The 15,500-nt window shown below is 49.2% G+C and overlaps 1 protein-coding gene across 1 annotated transcript; it reads right to left on the bottom strand.

Moving 5' to 3' along the window:
• Nucleotide 1: 1 nt before the first annotated feature.
• Nucleotides 2-14,536, bottom strand: SYCE2 (synaptonemal complex central element protein 2). Its single transcript, XM_074385524.1, has 6 exons — nt 14,526-14,536; nt 12,980-13,199; nt 11,475-11,590; nt 4,151-4,325; nt 493-681; nt 2-139 (listed from the first exon to the last, which is right to left on the bottom strand). The coding sequence occupies exons 1-6, from the start codon at nt 14,534-14,536 to the stop codon at nt 2-4; spliced, it is 849 nt and encodes a 282-aa protein (XP_074241625.1).
• Between the last annotated feature and the right edge of the window lie 964 nt (nt 14,537-15,500).

Here is a 15,500-nt window from a genome sequence, read left to right as displayed (position 1 = left end):
GTCAGGCTGGTTTACTGGTAACCACCTGAGATGTAGTTTCAGCCACAGAAGAAACGAACATGTCTGGGGGCTGTGAGTCGCTGGGACGTGGTGGGGACTTTCCTCTAGAGTGGTCTGGCCGTCTGAGTCTTAGGCTGTGCTGTAAAAAAGAAACCCAGGTTAGCAGTGCTAGGCTGTGCCAGGGCTGCCGGGCTCAGGGCTGTGGGCAGAGGAGATGGTTTCTGAGTGGCAGGGGACAGGGGACTTTGTCCTTTCTGTCACCACAGAGCTGCTCATACAACAGTGGGACATGACAACATGTTTGGCTTCTCAGCTCAGACACACCTAACATAGGGGACCACAAACAAGATGGCGAGCTCACCAAGGGCTTTGCAGGGACTGTGGCCTGGTGGGCTCAGGGGTGGGTGCCTGGCTTCTGCTCACATTTGCTCTTGGCTGGGCCATCCCTGCCCTGTTCCTCAGGCAGCACCCCTGGGGTGAGTTTGGTCATACCTCAGGCTGGAGACACAGGTCTTTGTACACAGTCTCCACGCTGTGGCAGACTTGTTTGAGCTCCGTTTCCAAATGGCTAATCTTTGCCATTTTTTGGGTGAACTCCTGGAGCTTTTCCTGGATGATCTTGTTGTGGTCATTATAAATCTGATAGATCCTCTCCTCTAATTTCTCTGTCAGATCCGAAACCTTTTAAAGAGTAAGATTTATTTTTGGAAAATCAAACAAGAGGTATCACCAGACATCAGTATTGAGTTTTTTAGAGTTCTAAGAATTATCTTATGAAAATGGCAAAATAGGTCGGGTGCAGTGGCTCACGCCTATAATCCCAGCACTTTGGATCACTTGAGGTCAGGAGTTTGAGACCAGCCTGGCCAACATGGAGAAACCCTGCCTCCAAAAAAAAAAAAAAGAAGAATTTAAAAATCAGCAAGGCGGTGTGGTGGCTCACACCTGTAATTCCAGCACTTTGGGAGGCTGAGGCAGGTGGATCACCGGAAGTTGGGAGTTTGAGACCAGCCTGACCAAATAGAGAAACCTTGTCTCTACTAAAAATACAAAATTAGCCAGGCATGGTGGCACATGCCTGTGATCCCAGCTACTTGGGAGGCTGAGGCAGGAGAATCGCTTGAACCCAGGAGGCAAAGGTTGTGGTGAGCCGAGATCACGCTGTTGCACTCTAGCCTGGGCAACAAGAGTGAAACTCTGTCTCAAACAAAAACAAAAGCAAATTAGCAAGGCATGGTGATGTGCACCTACAGTCCCAGCTACTGGGAAGGCTGAAGCCAGCCTCAAATTGCTCGAGCCCAGAAGTTGGAGGCTATAGTGAGCCATGATCGCACCACTGCACTCCAGCCTGAGTGACCCTACCTCAAAAGAAAAAAGAAAAGAAAAGAAAAAAAAAAAAAAAAAAACCAGGCCAGGTGTGGTGGCTCAAGCCTGTAATCCCAGCACTTTGGGAGGCTGAGGGGGGTGGATCACAAGGTCAAGAGCTCGAGACCATCCTGGTCAACAGGGTGAAACCCCGTCTCTATTAAAAATACAAAAAAATTAGCTGGGCATGGTGGCGCGTGCCTGTAATCCCAGCTACTCAGGAGGCTGAGGCAGGAGAATTGCCTGAACCCAGGAGGCAGAGGTTGCGATGACTCAAGATTGCGCCATTGCACTCCAGCCTGGGTAACAAGCGAAACTCCGTCTCAAAAAAAAAAAGCCAAAACCCAGTGCAGTGACTAGGGGTCAAGACTGCCTATACGTAACTTTTTTTTTTTAAGAGGCAAAAGTATATACAGTTGTGTGCTGCATGACATTTTGGCCAATGCCAGACTATATATACAATGATGGCCCATAAGCGTATAATACCGTGTTTTTACTGTACCTTTTCTATGTGTAGATATATTGAGATACACAAATGCTTACCATTGTGTTACAAGTGCCTACAGTATTCAGTATAGTAACATGCTGTGCAGGCTTGCAGCTTAGGAGCAAGAGTCTCTTCCACGTAGCCTAGGTGTGTAGTAGACTACCATCTAGGTTGGTGTTAATTCATTCTATGATGTTCAAATGATGACAGAGTCACCTAGGGACACATGTCACAGAACTGTGCAGTACAAGCTCAGCCAAGTTAGGACGGAAGTACACAGAACAGGGACTAGAAGAGGCAGCCAACAAAGTGGCTTCCGGGTAGTGTATCAAAAATAAATAAATAAATAAATAAAGCCCAGCACAGTGACTCATGCCTATAATCCCAGCACTTTGGGAGGCCAAGGTGGGTGGATCACGAGGTCAGGAGTTCAAGACCAGGCTGGCCAACATGCTGAAACCCCATGTCTACTAAAAACACAAAAATTAGCCCAGCATGGTGGTGCTTGCCTATAATCCCAGCTACTCAGGAGGCTGAGGCAAGAGAATCGCTTGAACGTGGGAGGCGGAGGTTATGTTGAGCTGAGATCACACCACTGCACTCCAGCCTGGGCAACAGAGCAGACTCCGTCTCAGGAAAAAAAAGAAAGAAAGAAAAAGGAAAAAAAAATTGTTTTGAGCCTGCCAAGCAAAAGAAAAAAGAAAGGCCGGGTGCGGTGGCTCAAGCCTGTAATCCTAGTACTTTGGGAGGCCAGGGCGGGCGGATCACGAGGTCAAGAGATCGAGACCATCCTGGCCAACATGGTGAAAGCTCGTCTCTATTTAAAAAAAAGAAAAAGGGGCCGGGCGCGGTGGCTCACGCCTGTAATCCCAGCACTTTGCGAGGCAGAGGCGGGTGGATCACGAGGTCAGGAGATCGAGACCATCCTGATCACATGGTGAAACCCCGTCTCTACTAAAAATACAAAAAATCAGCTGGGCATGGTGGCACATGCCTGTAATCCCAGCTACTCAGGAGGCTGAGGCAGGAGAATTGCCTGAACCCAGGAGGCGGAGGTTGCGGTGAGCCGAGATCGCGCCATTGCACTCCAGCCTGGGTAACAAGAGTGAAACTCCGTCTCAAAAGAAAAAAAAAAAAAAGAAAAAGGAAAATAAAGTCATAAAGTCAATCTGTCATCCAGACAACGAATCAGCAAGCTGTGCCACTCACATGATCCATTATATATTCTTTTTTTTTAACTTTTTGCCCTAACTATAGGCACATGGTACCACGCCTGACTAATTTTTGTTTCACCATGTTGGCCAGGTGCTAACTCCTGGCCTCAAGTGATCCACCTGCCGTGGCCTCCCAAAGTGCTGGGATTACAGGTGTCAGCCACTGTGCCTATCTCCCCATTCTGTATTCTTAAGAGGCATCAGGCGCAACCATTCATGGAAGACCTGAACATAACACCAGCTTTCACAAGACATAAGCCCCGGGTGTGCTGAAGAACCTCACTCTCCAGTCACAGACACTCTGCAGTCACAGACCATTTGATGGCTTCTGCTGGACATACGGATGTGACAGTGCAAGTTGTGCCTCGACCCCCTACTCCCATAGCTGCTAGACCTTGTGTGAAGTAAAAAGGCTGGGTATTGGAGGCAGGAGGACATCCAACGTGCCCTTCCACAGCCTAGCTCTCTTGTCATGCAAATCATTCATTTCCAAGCCTTATCTATAAGATGGGTCCAGTAGCTTCTCTGTAGGACTATCTAAGGGTAAACTGAGATACAGATGGTCCGCAGCTTACTAGGGTTCAACTTATTTTTGACTTACAGCATTTTTCTTTTTTTTTTTTTGAGACAGAGTCTTGCTCTGTTGCCCAGGCTGGAGTGCAGAAGCACAATCTCAGCTCACTGCAACCTCTGCCTCCTGGGTTCAAGCTATTCTCCTGCCTCAGCCTCCTGAGTAGTGGGACTACAGGTGTACGCCACTATGCCCAGCAGATTTTTGTGTTATTAGTAGAAATGGGGTTTCACCATATTGGCCAGACTGGTCTTGAGCTCCTGACCTCATGATCTGCCCACCTTGGCCTCCCGAAGTGCTGGGGTTACAGGCATGAGTCACCACTCCTGGCCAACTTACAGTATTTTTAACTTGGAATGGGTTTGTGGGGATGTAACTCCATCGTAAGCGGAGGAGCACCTGTGCTGTGTATGAATAGCCTAGCACCGTGCTTGGCACAACAGACATTCATCAGCGGTTCATTCCCTCCTCTTTTGCATAAGGAATCCCCCCATACTGGGTGGAGTCTGTCACCTTGGTCTTCAGGCTGTTCCTGAAGTTGGTCATGAGTGCGTGGTCCTTTTGCCTGCTCTCATTGATGTTTTCGATCAGCTCCTGGGCTCTCTTCTGTAGGATGTCGATGCTCGAGTCGAGAGAGGAGAAGTAGAGTCCCGACTTCCCTTCCAGCACTGTCAGCTGGCGACTGGCACTGGAGGTGGCAACACAAGGGCGAGAAACCTGACTTCTCAATGTAAAGGACGCTGAGGTCAGCACCAAACTCTCCCAAGAGCGGCTGATCTGAAAGAGCTACGTGGTAGAAAGGGACTGGTGGTGTTGCCTCCTATGGGTGACATGAGGCATGCTTCCTAGGTTATTCCATTCACACACACACCCTCAACAATGAGAATGGCACCCCCATTTTACAGCTGAGAAAACAGACCAAGAGGCGCAACTGAATATGCCCAAAGTTCCAGACCAAGGAGAGCTGTCTGTCCCCAAAGCCCACTGTTGTTTTATGACACCAACTCACTTCTTTGGAATACTAGTAATAGTATCAATGCTTTCTTTCTTACTTTTTTTCTTTTTTTAATAGAGACAAAGTCTTGCTTTGTTGCCCAGGCTGAAGTACAGTAGCACAATCATAGCTCACTGCAGCGTCAACCTCCTGGGCTCCAGTGATCCTCCCACTTCACCCTCCTGACTAGGTGGGACTAGAAGCACATGATACCATTCGCAGCTAATTTTAAAAAATAATTTTAAATAGAGACTAGATTTCCCTATGTTGTCCAGGCTGCTGTCAATCTTCTGGCCTCCAAAAATGTTGGGATTACAGGCATGAGCCACTGCGCCTGACTGATGCAATCAGCAATCTCCTGCAACCTCCGTCTTCCAAGTTCAAGCCATTCTGCCTGAGCCTCCTGAGTAGCTGGGTTACAGGCACACATCACCACGTCCAGATAATTTTCATATTCTTAGTAGAGATGGGGTTTCACCATGTTGGCCAGGCTGGTCGAGAACTCCTGACCTCAAGTGATCCTCCTGCCTTGGCCTCTTATGGTGCTGGGATTACAGGGGTGAGCCACTGTGCTCAGGCTGATGCTTTCTTAAGTGACTTTCCTGTCACTAACCTGCTGCATCCCTTTCCCAACCTACTGGGTGATGTTGACCGCCTGGGGCTATACTGTATCTGCACCTGTTTGCCCCCACCAGGTGAGGTAAATACCTGTTGAATTATATTTAAAGAGCATTTAGGCAGGGCAAGGTGGCTCACACCTGTAATCCTAGCACTTTGGCAGGCCGAGGCAGATGGATCACGAGGTCAGGAGTTTGAGACCAGCCTGGCCAATATGGTGAAACCCCCATCTTTATACTAAAAATACAAAAATTGGCTGTGGTGACACATGACTGTAGTCGCAGCTACTCAGGAGGCTGAGGCAGAAGAATCCCTTAAACCCAGGAGGGGGAGGTTGCAGTGAGCTGAGACTGCACCACTGCAATCCAGCTTGGGTGACAGAGGGAGACTCCATCCTACAAAAAAAAAAAAAAAAAAAAAAAAAAAGCATTTAAAGAAATGCGCACACACACAAAGTTGTCCCACGCCGTACATGTAACTGTAAATATGTATTCAAATATGCGTTAACCAGTGAAATAGTGGCAGAAGACGGATAGCTGTCTAAAAAGCTAAACAGAATGAAAAATGTTGAGTAATATGTAATGTTATGTAACTTCATAATATTCAATGTAATAAAATGGAACTTCAGTTGGGTATGGAGGAGATAACTAAAATTGAGACAAAGATCATAAAATCTAGAAAAATTCTGCATATAGATTGTGCTGCCAATGCCTTGTTCTCTGCTTTAAAAACAGAACAGATTACAAGTGGCACATACCTATAATCCCAGCTACTCAGGAGGCTGAGGCAGGACAATTGCTTGAACCCAGGAGGTGGAGGCTGTAGCAAGCTGAGATCGTGCCATTGCAGTCCAGCCCGGGCAACAAGAGTGAAACTCCATCTCCAAAAAAAAAAAAAAAAAAAAAAACATGTTCCTTGGCTGGGTTAGGTGCACACAGCACCTATGGTGTCATTGTCTACACCTTGGCCTCCCCTTCTAGTCTCCTGGAGGGCCAGCGCCATGTCTCATTCATTCATCTTTGTATCTTTAGTACCTACCCCTCATGAGAGAAGAAATAAATGTTCTGCTAATAAATAAATAACTTGCAAAAGTACTTTCCATTACCATCCACACTCGAATTTGATCACCTGAATTCTGTCATCCCAGTCCTCGCTCCTGAGCCTCTCTCCTGAGCTCCCAAGAACATTCTAAGCAACCTCCCAGCCTCCCCACTTGGCTGTCTCAAAGGCATCTGAAACTCCACATTTGCACAACCAACAGCATCATTTCCCTGGCAACCCGATTTCATCCTCCCTTCCCTTAGTGAATGACATAAAAAGCCACCTGGTTCCCTAGCCTGAAACTTAGCAGCAAGTCTAGAGTCCGGCTTTTCTCTGTCCCTCTGCATCCTGTCTCAAAATCCTCTCTTTTTTTTTTTTTTTTTTTGAGATGGAATCTCACTCTGTCTCCCAGGCTGGAGTGTAGAGGTGCCACCTCACATCACTGCAACCTCTGCCTCCCGGGTTCATGCGATTCTCCTGCCTCAGCCTCCGCAGTAGCTGGGATTACAGGTGCATGCCACCATGCCCAGCTAATTTTTGTATTTATAGTAGAGACAGCGTTTCACCATGTTTATCAGGCAGTTCTCAATCTCTTGACCTCAGGTGATCTGCCTGCCTAGGCCTCCCAAAGTGCTGGGATTACAGGCATGATCTACCGTTTTAATTTCTCTAAATCTACCATCATTAGCAGCTCTATAACTTGCACTTCTCAACTAGGCCATAGTGACCTTTATTTTATATACTTCTTTTCATTTATTTCTTTTTTTTTTTTGAGACAGTCTTGCTTTGTCACCAGGCGCCAGGCTGGGGTACAGTGGTGCAATCTCGGCTCACTGCAATCTCCGCCTCCTGGGTTTAAGCAATTCTCCTGCCTCAGCCTCCCTAGTAGCTGGGACTACAGGTGCACGCCACCACACCCAGCTAATTTTTGTATTTTTTAGTAGAGACGGGGTTTCACCATGTTGGCCAGGATGGTCTCGATCTTCTGACCTCATGATCCGCCCACCTTGGCCTCCCAAAGTGCTGGGATTACAGGCTTGAGCCACCGCGCCCGGCCTTTTTTTTTTGAGACAGAGTCTTGATCTCTCGCCCAGGCTGGAGCACCATGGTGTGACCTCAGCTCACTGCAACTTCTGCCTCCCAGGTTCAAGCAATTGTCCTGCCTCAGTCTCCTGAGTAGCTAGGATTACAGGCACCCACCACCACATCCTGCTAATTTTTATATTTTTAGTAGGGACAGGGTTTCACCATGTTGGCCAGGCTGGTCTTGAACTCCTGACCTTGTAATCCATTGGTCTCGGCCTCCCAAAGTGCTGGGATTACAGGCGTGAGCCACTGAGCCCAGCCTTACAGATTTCTACAGCCCCTCCATGTGCAGCAATCGGGGACCTTCCACAATTTCGCCAAACGTGTCAGCCTTTGCCTGGAATGAATTTCCTTTCCTGCCTCCTTCGTAATGGAATATTTGGAACTTTTCTTCTCTACTCACACAACACTGTGGTCTTGCTGGTTACAAAGCTGCCATAATTTATTAATATCAGTGCCCTCCAGCACACACCATCTTGAGGGTGCAGACTGCACCCTATTCATCTGTGTTTTTCAGCACCCCAAAAACATCAGTTGCTGAATATCTAAATGAATGCAGCACCGACACTGCGGCTCCCACACCTCCTCGAACCCACAGTCGGCCTTGTTGTCTGAACCTCTCCTGGATGCTCTCAACCGTTTCAGACCCTAAAATGAAAATCAATGAGAGCACCAGGTGTTTCTTTTTGTGTGATTGTTCACAACCTGCTTGAGCTGCTAATGGTTCAGAGCGGCTTCTTTCTAAGGCTCAAGGGATGAGGCTGGAACCGGTTTTCCTCGCAGCTAAGCAAACAGTAAAAAAAAAAAAAAAAAAGCACTTGAATTCAGCTAATTCAAGTTTCATGGTAGGATAAAGACCTGCATCAGATGTCTGCTGAGAGCTTCTTTATTTTTCCAGCCTCTCCTTTGGGGATTTATTCCTTTCGATCTCATTTTTCTTAATACTCAGCAGCTGCATATTAATGAGGATGCTAATGATCACAGGCTTCCCTGGGCCTGCATTCACCAATTAACTTTAATAAACAAAATGCGTGGTGTCCTTGTTGCTGGCTTTCCCGGTTCCTAGGCCGGCTTCTGTTGCCGAACCCTGGACCGAGGCCAGAGAATGCAAGTTAGCCCAACACAGCACGTCGCGTGTGCCTGGCCTGCTCAGGGATTGGGCAATGGGCTGGGGGCTGTGAACACATCGCTGCGTTCGTTTATTATGGTCTGTCCTTCTAAGAAGTCCCTAATTTGGCTGCAAGGATTAGGACACAGTTCCCAAGCAGAGCCCACGCTGGCAGGGGGCCCAGGAGCTGCGGAGGAAATGGGTCTAAGCGAAGAGACCATCTGTTCGCTCCAGGTAAAGCTGTGATTGGCAGGCGACTGAGCCAGAGCCGCCCGCTGGTGGGGCCCTCCCTCCGTGGCCTCTAACAGATATACAAGTAAACAATCCGCCAACCACTTATGACCACCGCGGGCGGCAGTCCCAGGAGAGCAGGCAAGCTAATCAGACATTCAAGGGGGGAACACAACAGAATCTCTGGCGCTTGGGCAAAACAGTTTTTTGCTGAAGTACAGCCAGGAAGGGGGGAACGTTTGAATCGAAGCTGATGAGCCAGTTCCTCAACCTCTCCTTTTCTCTCTGGAAACATGTTAACATTTTAATCATGTTGCTGAGTATCTGCTGCTGGATCTATTAACTGGCCCCTGCACTGGTTTTATCCATTTGTTTTTTGGCCCGGAGTTCCTGTGGAGCTCCTTGAAGTTTCTAAATGATTTGCAGCGGTCTGTGCCTCTTCACCACACAGATCCTGGTCGAAACATGGTATTCTGAAGTAAGGTATTATCAACAAAGCGACTTCAGCCATTGCTTCCCTTTTTTTGGTCTCCAATTGATAGCACACACCTAGAAACCATTCCACCCCATGGCCTGCTTTATAACCAAGGAATGTGGGGGGCCAGGGAAGCTGGCTTTATTTCTGCTGGGGTCCTCAGGGCCCTGTCCTAAGCCTCCTCTCACTCTTTCCCCAGGTGAGCTCATTCATTCCACAGCTGCTGCTGAAACAGTGACTCCCAAGACACCATCTCCAGCCCCTCGCCCCACCCCGGTTCTGGGTCAGAAAGTCCAGCTGTATCCTGGACATGTGGATGTCCCTGGCCACCTAAAATGGCTCAGAAAATCAAGGACAAGACAGAACTTGTGTTCCTGTCTCTGCCAAAAAAGCCGCCACCTACTGGAAACCACCACAAGCTGGAAAGCAGGCAGCAGTGATGTGCTGGTAAGCAATTTAGCAACTGGCTTTGTGATGGGGGGGAAGCCCTGTTTCAGAGCGTTTGCCAATTTTTGTGGTACAGAGACTCCCACCATAGCCAGTCTCAAGCTAGCTACCAACATGAAGACGCTAAGTGCCAAGTTGAGAAGAGATGTGTAGAATCATCTCTTGCAACGTGGTAGGAGCTAGCTCCAGCACACCACAGCTGGGAGACATCCTCCCGCATTCCCCTTCCTGTGTCTCATGGCACAAGGCACTTCCTCCATCTGCCCTGCTAAAGGCCACCCCCTGAAGAAGCCTCCCACTGGACCTCCCTACATCCACTCATTCTCCCTCCCAACCATTCTCTACAAAGCAGCCATATCTTTTTATTATTTATTATTTTGAGATGGAGTCTCACACTGTTGCCTGTGCTGGAGTACAATGGCGTGATTTCTGTTTACTGCAACCTCCAGGGTTCATGTGGTTCTCCTGCCTCAGCCTCCCAAGTAGCTGGGATTACAGGCGCACATCACCACACCTGGCTAATTTTTTACATTTTTAGTAGAGATGGGGTTTGACTATGTTGGCCAGACTGGTCTTGAACTGCTGACCTCTTGATCCACCTGGTGGCCTTGGCCTCCCAAAGCGCTGGGATTATAGGCGTGAGCCACTGTACCTGGCCTTATTATTTTTTTTTAGACGAAGTTTCACTCTCGTTGCCCAGGCTGGAGTGCAATGGTGCAATCTTGGCTCAATGCAACCTCCACCTCCTGGGTTCAAGTGATTCTCCCACCTCAGCCTCCCAAGTAGCTGGGATTACAGGCATGCACCACCACACCTGACTAATTTTGTATTTTTAGTAGAGATGAAGTTTTGCCATGTTGGCCAGTCTGGTCTTGAACTCCCGACCTCAAGTGATCCATTCACCTCGGCCTCCCAAAGTGCTGGGATTACAGTCGTGAGCTACCACACCTGTCCTCTACTAAATATGTATATATTTTTTGAGACAGAGTCTTGCTCCATTGCCAGGCTGGAGTATGGTGGCACAATCTCGGCTTACTGCAAGCTCCACCTCCCAAGTTCAAGCAATTCTCCTGCCTCAGCCTCCCAAGTATCTGGGATTACAGGAGCACCACTGTGCCCAGCTAATTTTTGTATTTTCAGTAGAGATGGGATTTTGGGATTTCACCATATTAACCAGACTATTCTCAAACTCCTGACCTTGTGATCCACCCATCTCAGCCTCCCAAAGTGCTGGAATTACAGGAGTGAACTGCCATGCCCAGGCTACAGAATTTTTTTTTTTTTTTTTTTTTGAGACACAGTCTCACTCTGTCACCCAGCTTGGAGTGCAATGATACAGTCTTAGCTCACTACAACCTCTGCCTCCTGGGTTCAAGCAATTCTCCTGCCTCAGCCTCCCAAGTAGCTGGGATTACAGGCGCCCCCACCACATCCCGCTAATTTTTTGTATTTTCAGTAAAGATGGCCATGTTGGCCAGGCTGGTCTTGAACTCTTGGCCTCAAGTGATCCACTCACCTTGGCCTCCCAAAGTGCTGGGATTACAGGCGTGAGCCACCATGCCTGGCCTAAATATTTTTTTAACAAAATAGCTGGACGTTTTGGCATACCTGTAGTCCCAGCTATTTGGGAGGCTGAGGTGGGAGGATCACTTGAGTCTGGGAGGTGGAAACTGCAGTGAGCCATGATCGTGCCACTGCATAGTGACAAAGCAAGATGCTGTGTCAGGAAGAAAGAGAGAGAAAAAAAGTAAACACTGGCAGATACTTGGGGAAGAAAAGGGTGAACGAGAAGGGCCCAGGGGCCCATGTGGACCCGTTGGGACAGGATCTTCCTCACCTATCTGGCCCTCCACCAGCTTCCTCCTCACGGTTCTCCTTGAACTGCTGATGCGCGTTGCTCTCCCCCAAGGGCTGCGGCTCCTGGTCTTTGCACTTTACATGGGGCACGTCCACCTACGAGCACAGTCAGGAGGGGGGATGAGGAGTGAACAAATCACCCTCCTGGGCACCTCGATGTGCCACTGCGGGACGGTGGGGACCCAGAGGAGAGATGGGCAGGGCTGAGGTGGTGCCATGAGGATAGGGGAATGGGGTGAAAGGACCCAGTGTCCCTGGGGAACGCCTGGACACCAGACCTGGAGGGGCTGGGTGCGGGCAGGGCTGTGGGAGCAGAACTGGGGGGCCTGGGCTCCTAACAGGTATGCGTGTCGGCTGGAGTCCTTTGAGAAAGAGGTAGCAGAAAAGAAATGAAGTCGGGGCAGGGCGAGGTGGTTCATGCTGTAATCCCAGCACGTTGAGACGCTGAGGCAGACAAATTGTGAGGTCAAGAGTTCGAGACCAGCCTGGCCAACATGTTCAAACCCTGTCTCTACTAAATATAAAAATTAGCCAGGCATGGTGGCACATGCCTGTAAAGTCCAGCTACTTGGGAGGCTGAGGCAAGAGAACCGCTCGAACCCAGGAGATGGAAGTTGCAGTGAGCAGAGATGAGGCCACTGCACTCCAGCGTGGGCGATAGAGCAAGATTCTGAATCAAAAAAAAAAAAAAAACAAAAAAAAAAAAAACAAAAAACAAAGACAAGACATGAGGCCAGCGAGGTGGCTCATGCCTGTAATCCCAGCACTTTGGGAGGCCAAGGCAGGTGGATCACGAGGTCAGGAGTTTGAGACCAGCCTGGCCAACATGGTAAACTCCGTCTCAAGGCCGGGCGCGGTGGCTCAAGCCTGTAATCCCAGCACTTTGGGAGGCCGAGGCGGGTGGATCACGAGGTCAAGACATCGAGACCATCCTGGTCAACATGGTGAAACCCCGTCTCTACTAAAAATACAAAACATTAGCTGGGCATGGTGGCACCTGCCTGTAATCCCAGCTACTCGGGAGGCTGAGGCCGGAGAATCGCTTGAACCCGGGAGGCGGAGGTTGCGGTGAGCCGAGATCCCACCACTACATTCCTTCCTGGACGATAGAGCGAAACTCCGTCTCAAAAAAAAAAAAAAAAAAAAAAAAAAAGAAAGAAAAAAAGAAAAAGCAAGCCGGGCACGGTGCGTGGGGGTCTGTGCCTTTCTCTACTCCGCTCAGGCCACGCGCCATGTGTGGAAATCAGACTGTCAGGGCATCGTCCGTCAGGGCCAGGTTCAGTCAGTCAGGAAATTTGGGGCCAGGCCTGATGAGAGGCAGCCTCGATGGCAAAAGACAAGTGGCCGGGTTCGGGTTCGCTGGAGAAGGCTGGGATCGCAGCCGTTCTCTGCCCACTTGTCCGCCCGCCCCACGCGCGCGAAGGAAGCAAGCGTAGCGTACTCCCTGTCGCTCCATTCCGTCTTTTCCCGCCTTTTAACTCGCACCCTTTGCGCATGCGCCGGCCCCGCCCCTGGTGAGCTCTGCTTGCGCCGCACGTGAGTCCGGGCGTGTGCTCCTAGCTCCTCCCCCTTGGGAATTCGGCGACACGCCGGGGGGCGCCGACCGTTAGGCGGCGGTTTGGCGGTCCAGGGGCTGCGAGCGCAGGCGCTGCCGGGGAACCGGAGGGTAGGCTCCGCGTCCGCGCGTTTGGCCACCAGTGTGTGGCTGTGGGAGGCTTCAGGGTCCCATGCAGCGCCCGGGTTATAGGGATCTGAGAGAGTCCTGTATTTATTCTGTATTTAATCCGCTCTAACTTTATGCAGTCTGCCTTGGGAAATAGTCTCAGTAACAATTTTTTATTTTATTTTAAGACAAAGTCTTGCAATGTCGCCAGGCTGGAGTGCAGTGGGGCAATCTCTGCTCACTGCAACCTCCACTTTCTGGGTTCAAGCGATTCTTCCGCCTCCGCCCCCCCAAGTAGCTGGGACCAGAGGCACGTGTCACCACCCCTGGCTAATTTTTTTATTTTTAGTAGAGACGGGGTTTCACCATGTTGGCCAGGATGGTCTCGATCTCTTGATCTCGTGATTTGCCACCTCGGCCTCCCAAAGTGCTGGGATTACAGGCATGAGCCACGACGTCCAGCTAATTTTTTTGTTTTTTGTTTTTTGAGAGGTCGTCTTGCCCGTCGCTCAGGCTGGAGTCCTGTGGTGCAATCAAGCTCACTGCAGCCTCTACCTCCCCAAGGTTGAAACGATCCCCCTGCCTCAGCCTCCTGAGTAGTTGGGACTACCAGTGTCATCTACCATGCCTTTCTAATTTAAAAATATTTTTCTGGTGCGTGCAGTGGCTCGCACTTGTAATCCCATCACTTTGGGAGGCTGAGGCGGGTGTATCACCTGAGGTCAGGAGTTCAAGACCAGCCTGGCCAACATGGCCACACCCGTCTCTACTAAAAATACAAAAATCAGCTGGGTGTGGTAGCACACATGTGTAGTCCCAGCTACTTAGGAGGCTGAGGCAGGAGAATTGCTTGTACCTGGGAGGCAGAGGTTGCAGTGAGCTGAGATTACGCCACTGCCCTCCAGCCTGGTGACAGAGCAAGACTCCTCTGTCTCAAAAAATATATATTTTCTGTAGAAATTAGATCTTTCTGTGCTGAGGCCAGGCTGATCCCAAACTACCAGGCTCAAGCAATCTTCCTGCCTTGGCTTCTCGAAGTTCTGTCTCAAAACAAAGAAATTATCTGACCTACCCTATTGACTCTAGATCATAAGACCCCTGTGTCAAAGAAGTTTCTGCCCCACACAGGCCTATCTAGATTCTTGGCTTCTCTGAGCATGTATTCCTTATATTCCAAGAAGAATCTAGACACACAGGCCTTGCTAGGTTTCTCTACTCAGCCTATTGGTATTAAACAACCACTCCCCACTCTTAAATCTTGCTCTGTTCTTCAGGCAACAGTGGAGTGCAGTAGTAAGATCTTGACTCACTGCAACCTTGCCCTCCCAGGTTCAAGTGATTCTTAGCCAACCGAGTAGTTGGGATTACCGATGGACCATATCCCCACCTAATTTTTGTTATCTTTAGTAGAGATGAGGTTTTTCCATGCTGCCCAGGCTGGTCTCAAACTCTTGGCCTCAAGTGATCCACCTGCCTCAGCCTCCCAAAGTGTTGAGATTATAGGCATGAACCATGACAAACCCTTTTTTGTCCGATCAATTTTCTACCTGGGTGTTCAAAGTTTGTTGAACCTAAGCATAAAAATAGACACTTTTCATTAATCAGATGTGGTGGCAGGCACCTATAATCCCAGCTGCTTGGGAAGCTGAGGCAGGAGAATCCCTTGAACCCAGGGGTTGCAGTGAGCTGAGGTCGCCCCTGCCCTCCAGCCCAGGCAACAGCCTTACTCAATCTCAAAAAAAAAAAAAAAAAAAGTTTTCCTTATATCTCTGGGTCTTGATTCTGATGGCTTGTCAGGTGATACTATGATGAAATAAATTTGTATATCATTTGTCTTTATAACTGCCTTTTGTCAGTAACTTTCAGTGAAACTTCAGAGGGCAGTAAGGAAGCTTGCTCTTCATCCCTACACAGCCAAGGTCCAGGTTTGACAGACGTGCTAACAGATTCCACGGTATTTGTGTTTATTTAGACACGTAAGTATGTATTTAACAGCAGGGTCTCACTGTTGCCCCGGCTGGAGTGCAGTGGTGTGATCACCGTTCATTGCAGCCTCAACCTCCCAGGCACAAGTGATCCACTTCAATCTCTGGAGTACTTAGAATTACATGAGCCACCATGCTGAGCTAAGCTTTGTTTTTTTGAGACAGGTCTCACTCTGTAGCCCAGGCTGGAGTGCAATGGCGCCATCTCAGCTCCCTGTAACCTCCGCCTCTGGGTTCAAGCGATTCTCCCACCTCAGCCTCCCAAGTATCTGGGACTGCAGGCTCCCACTACTATGCCTGGCTAACATTTGTATTCTTAGTAGAGACGTAACATTTCACCATGTTGGCCAGGCTGGTC

This window comes from Saimiri boliviensis, chromosome 14, assembly GCF_048565385.1.
Source record: "Saimiri boliviensis isolate mSaiBol1 chromosome 14, mSaiBol1.pri, whole genome shotgun sequence".
Classification (NCBI taxonomy): domain Eukaryota; kingdom Metazoa; phylum Chordata; class Mammalia; order Primates; family Cebidae; genus Saimiri; species Saimiri boliviensis.
This window is presented reverse-complemented; position numbering and strand designations above follow the sequence as displayed.